The 5878-nt window shown below is 46.8% G+C and overlaps 1 protein-coding gene across 1 annotated transcript in view; it reads right to left on the bottom strand.

Annotated features, from left to right (window-relative positions):
• The window catches only part of LOC132448059 (hepatocyte growth factor-like), a 21687-nt gene extending 16436 nt beyond the window's left edge, over nucleotides 1–5251 (bottom strand). The window contains 4 exon segments of the mRNA XM_060039122.1: nucleotides 103–219; nucleotides 892–1004; nucleotides 1211–1370; nucleotides 4177–5251. Of these exon segments, the coding sequence (XP_059895105.1) occupies nucleotides 103–219; nucleotides 892–1004; nucleotides 1211–1370; nucleotides 4177–4237 (451 nt within the window). The 5' untranslated portion in view covers nucleotides 4238–5251.
• Between the last annotated feature and the right edge of the window lie 627 nt (nucleotides 5252–5878).

Genomic DNA, 5878 nt, shown 5'->3' with positions numbered 1-5878 from the left:
CACAGTGCTGTGTTGGCTCTGTTTCTGTTATTTTATTCTGTTTCAATCCGAGTATGGAGAAACACGAAGAACTACGGAGAAAGTGGAGGAGAAGGAGGACTTACGTGTGGTCGTGGATGCTGTTGTCAGACCAGGCTTGGCAGGTGATGTTGGACTTTGTCCAAGACCTCCTTCCTCTGTACTGTCCGTTGGTTCCAACAATGCACTCCCGAATGTAATCTGAATACAGGGACAAGGTATAAGGTGTCTCTTATATAACACAACTATTTCCTTTTCCTGTTTTCTTAGACGTTTTGGAAAAAGTATCCCCACAAAAAGCGTCCCCACATAATGTATCCCTGCAATAAATGTCCCGACAAAAAGTTAAATGACAAGTGCATTCAAATCTTTTTGTTTGCATTGAATCCAATGAGTTGAAGAACAGCATTCCAGGTTTTTCCCATCTATGGTCAAGGAAGGTTTTACAAATGTCCTCGCGTATCTGTTATTCCCAAAAGCAGACGGCTCCCCACAACGTATTAAATGTTACTGGGGGTAATTTGCTCAAATTTCTCACAGTAAAATCTTAAGTGTTGGATTCCAACGCGTGCACTTGAAATAAGCCTGCCGTTCAGACTGTAAACAATGGCTTTGGTTGTTTACGTTCTACTTGATCATCGCTACATGTGTGCGTGGTTCTCCCGGCGTTTAGCCCTTAAAGCTGCGGAACCAAAGGGCCAACACCGGCAGACTCTGGATGTGTTGTGACAACAGAAAAACCCGAGATAAAACAAGTGGACATAAGCTGTTGAACCAGAGAAACACAGGGAGTTTTCTTCCATGACTCACTATGGGGCAATAAACGGTGGATCAGATTCGCTTTGGGAGAGAAGGCCGAGAGATGAAGGCTACCTTTGCGTTCGTAAAGCGTGAAGTTGACGTTGTTTTGTGTCTGTGCTCCCGGGCTGAGGCGGTCGAAGGGGAGCAAGTGGCACGTCCTGCTGAGCTTCTCAAAGTTGAAGGCCCTGTGGAAGTAGACAGGAAATGGTAGAGGAAGTGTTTGAATAAGTGATTAAGGAAATATGTTGTTGGTAGTGGTGTGTGCGTGTTGGGGGGGGTCCATGTATTTTGAAAGCGCGTAGCACCCATGGAGTGTGGAAATCAGTTATTGAAGAAGGAAGGGAGCAGAGCTGGGAGTTCCAGCGATGCAGGGAGACGGTAAGTAACTCACCTGCATTTGAATTTCTTGTCCTTTTTACATCTAGAGGCACACCATTCCAGCTTCTTCCTCTTGCGCACGCGAGTGGCCTGTGGGCAGGTGGGGCACACCAGCCAAGAGCTCTCAGTCTTCTCATACTTCTGAAGGGACAGCTCCCTTTCCTTACGGAAGCCTGGGAGAGAAAGCAGACCCAGCATTGCATTCACGTTAAGAGACACACACACACACACACACACACACATGACCTGGGGTATGAATGAGGGTTCTCATGGATTTATTGTGTAGACTATCCTAAAAAGTACATCAGAGCCAAACATGAGAAAAAGCTTTTCCCCATGACCTATGACATCTCTGTTCATGGTAACCATGTATCCAGACACAGTATATATAAATATATATATATATAAATAAATGCACACATGGATGAAACAACAGTTCAAAGACATCTGGTAAAGGTGCTTCATGCTAAGTTAGATGACCTCGAAGTGCAGGGTTGGCTTTTGGACGGTGCGATGGGCGAGACACGCGAGTGTCTCCGGGAGGGGTTGACAGGCCTCAGTCAGCCAGGGTAATACAGGCCAGGACGGACACTTTTACCTCATATGGAACCTTTTTGGCGAGCCCAAACAACAGCTTTTCTCAATACCGACTTTCATTGCTACCTGGCACAGTGGTCTTTGAAGTGATCTAGCATGACCGGCCCCCTCAGAAACTCTCTTTTTCAAGTTGTTGTTCTTCATATCTTTTTCCTTTCGGGTCTTGTAGATTGTTGCCCTGCTGTTTGTTTTCCAAGTGTGTCATTTGTTTATGTTTTATTCTTTCCGAGTACTGAAATGCCAGGCATTTTTCGAGGGGGAAAATAACAATCAAACAGTATTTGTGGGAACTGAATCATGTTTCCCAGGAGTGCGATGGCTCCCTGTCATGTAAACCACTATAAGTCAAAATCACTTAAGTCTTCATCAGTGATTCACTTTGGCAGGGAGAACATACACTTTATAGGTGTGTGTGTGTGTGTGTGCCTATATTAGGCTATTGATTTCCCAACTAAACAATGCTGCAGGCCATTTTGTTTCAAGAGCTTTTTTGCCTTTGAAAACAACAAGAGAATCAAATTGCAAAATACAGGGGCTAGGAGGTCCATGGTCGCGAAAAGGGCAAATAATATTTGACCCAGGGTAACAGTAAGAGATGAAAGAGGGTGTACTTAAAACAGACATTAACGCAAAGTGCCGCACAACAAACTAAATTTAACACAAAATAAGAAAGCTCTTTATTTCAGACAACTTTACAGAATAGCTGCTGCACCAAAGGGGGGAATGCTGCTGAACACAAATAATAAATAAAGCCACAAGAACTGGTGTCTATTCTAAGTGGACCCTCAGAAGTTGAACTTTTGAGATTGTAAATCTTCGAAAGAGGGTAAATCTGTAAATCTACATCATGCGCAGTAACCATAAAACAAACAAGCATTGATCTTTTGGGACAAATTTGTCATTCATTAATTAGTGGCATGAGGTAGGGTTATATGAGTCACTGATGAAAGTGCAAGATCGTTTGACGAATGATGGTCCTAGTTTCGACAGGAGATGTTGGGCGCGCGTGCGCGTGTGTTCACTTGTGTGCGCGCGTGTGTTGCGTTAAGGAGACGGTAAACGCTTGGACTATTGGCGGGCTCCTAGTTAATGGTATTGGGGAGGAAGCGTTATTAATGTTTAGGCTGAACCGGACCACATCTGGCACTCATCACCCTGTTGTTCCAGCCTTAATGTCTCGCCAGGCCGCTCAATTACATTTCACTTAGTCTCTTCCTCCTCCCCTTATGGCCGGACTCCTACTATCTCCAAATCCCATTTATACATACATCGAATAGTTTGAATGGAGCTGGACAGCCCACCCCGCGAATGCATGTAAATTCCAGAACACACATGCACGAAAACATGGGTGTGCTGGAAAAGAGCACAGAACACCGGGTCGATTTCCCGATAGTTTTAAACAGTCTGTCATGGTTAAGATAGCGGAGGAAACATGTGTTTCTGGGGGCGGATTATGGAAACTATATACAAAATCATCACATCTGCGTCCGTAAAACGCAACAGAAATCCTCTATGGATATGTCCTAGATAAACACACACACACACACACACACACACACACACACACACACACACACACACACACACACACACACACACACACACACACACACACACACACACACACACACACACACACACACACACACACACACACACACACACACACACACACACACACACACACACACACACACAAAATCTGGACCACTGAGAGGCAGATGGTAATCTGCTCCTATCTCTTGCTGCCAGGACCAAGATCTCACAAATTCGGCGAATTGGGGGACGCGCGCAAACTCGGTACTGGGAATGGACGCAGCATGTATTGGTTTTATTTACTGGTTAACAGTGCGCATACGGCATCACACTATTTTATGGTGAGGAGTGTAGCCTATACAAGGAACCACCGTGACCTCAATTTGTAGCGACACACCAGCAGATGGACTATAAATGAACTCAATGGTTTAACGCAGTTCAGACTGGAATAACAGCTGGAATATAAAGAAAAAAGAGAAAGGGACAACGGTCCAGAGCAGCTCATGATTAAAAAAGTGGACTATTTCGTCCGGTCATCCGGTGTGGTTGTTTTCATTTAAAACATGACAGTTACATGGAAACACCATACAATAGAACAATAAATATCAATACGATATTTATGGCAGTCACAAAAGTCGTTAGGAAGTGTAAGCAACTTACAAATGGTATAATATCAATATTTTCTTTACTTTTAATTAATTTCTGAATGGTGTGATATGACAAAAGATAAAACGTGCCACTTTGCGTCCCATACCGACACCCAGACCCCGGTCCCCATCAACCCCCAGTCCCAGTGTCGCCCCCCCGTCCCCACCCCCCCCCAGTCCCCCTCATCACCCCCCATACCTGCTTGCACCAGCGACACCACGGCCAGCACCAGCGCTTGTATCCACACTTCTGTCTTCATGGCGGACCACCGGGATTAAAGCAACAATAATCCAAACGACGCGCAGAGGATGCGACGATAATCCGAGTCCAGAGTTGGTGGTGGTAGGGGCGGGGGGGGGGGGGGGGGAGCACGGCACCTTCCGATCTACCAGAGATGCACACTTTAAAAAAAGAAGAAGCCTAAAGGTCCTGACTCTTGTAGTTGCCGGTCCTAACTCCGCTCTCCCCTCACTGGTTAAATGGTTTACTGGTCTGGCCCCCGTCTGCTTCTCTTTTTTCACTCTGCGCTCCTGGCAGCGTTTTTAATCCCTTGTTTCGCGCTCCGGTTTAGAGGAGAGTGCATGACATGCATCTCAGTGTCGGCCTTTCTGCGGAGGAGTCGGTCCTGATGATAAGATGGAGGGGGAGGAGAGGGGAGGAGGGGGAGGACTGTAGAGGACCTCCCTTTTCCTCGAGCAGCCTCGGCTGGCTCAGCGCGGGAGGCCGTGACTCCGCGCAGAGGACCCGACGGGTCGGTTCTCCCCCGGTTCTTCCTCGGTTCTCCCTCGAAAAGACGTGCGCAGACGGTTTGACTTCTTTGAAAATCAGTCAAATAAACAATCAGACGTTCAATTAGTTATAATTAAGTTATGAGTGATTTGACAACTCTGTCATTATTGTTCGAAAGAGTCGCAGTTGTTTCTCAAGGATCCTGTCAAGACTTGTGCTCAATAACACTTAGCTTAAACGAGAAAACCAACACTGCCGGAAAAACGTGTAATTTCTGCCCAAACCCCGTGAAAACATGTGCTATGTGGTGATATGTTGATACTTAGCGATATGACAACTAATCGTTTCGGTGATAAAGTCTTCCATCAGTATGTCCTCGTAAAAAAATCGGAAGATTAAAAAGTTTCTGCCGCCTCAACAACGACTGTTGGGATGAGCCCGCTGTGGCAGCGTCTCGCTCCAAACGTTCCCGCCAGAGAGTTAAAGTGACAGGGACGCTTTCCAGGGACTTTTCACTGCGTCACGACTTGATGTGCAAAGTTGAGATTAATTTGGGTAAAGTGCGTGAGGCTGGAGGGGGCAGAAGGGGAGGGTTTGCTGGGGAGGGAGGGTCGCCTGCAGCTGGAAGCAATCCTACTCGGGCACCGGCAGCAGCAGCAGCACGGCTTTTGTTGAACTAAGTGAGCCTGTGCTTCGGACACAAACCCGGCGGAGGGCCTGCTCGTTATTCGACAGGAAATCCACACTTTGGCCGTTAACGGGCGGTGGCCTAACCCTCCAGAGAGAGAGGAGGGGGGGCGAAGCAGAGGGGGTTCGCTGGGGGGGGGGCACCCTCTCATTAAGGCGCGTGCAGGTAATTTAATTCCTGTCATTCCACAAACCCCCCCCATACACTTTAGTCTGCAAGTATATTGGTTTAAAGCAGCTCCCAAAGTACTGGTGTATGTGGCAGGTGTATGTGTTTGTGTGTGTGTGTGTCTGGACGTGTGTATTTGTGCGCACACATTTGTGTGTGTGTGTGTCTAGACGTGTGTATTTGTGCGCACACATTTGTGTGTGTGTGTGTGTGTCTAGAGGTGTGTATTTGTGCGCACACGTGTGTGTCTAGACGTGTGTGTGCGTGTGTATGTGTGTGTGTGTGTGCGTGTGTTTAGGTGTGTGTGTGTTTCCG

Source organism: Gadus macrocephalus, chromosome 19 (genome assembly GCF_031168955.1).
Source record: "Gadus macrocephalus chromosome 19, ASM3116895v1".
Classification (NCBI taxonomy): domain Eukaryota; kingdom Metazoa; phylum Chordata; class Actinopteri; order Gadiformes; family Gadidae; genus Gadus; species Gadus macrocephalus.
The sequence above is the reverse complement of the archived record's forward strand: the minus strand, read 5'-3'. Positions and strand labels throughout refer to the sequence as shown.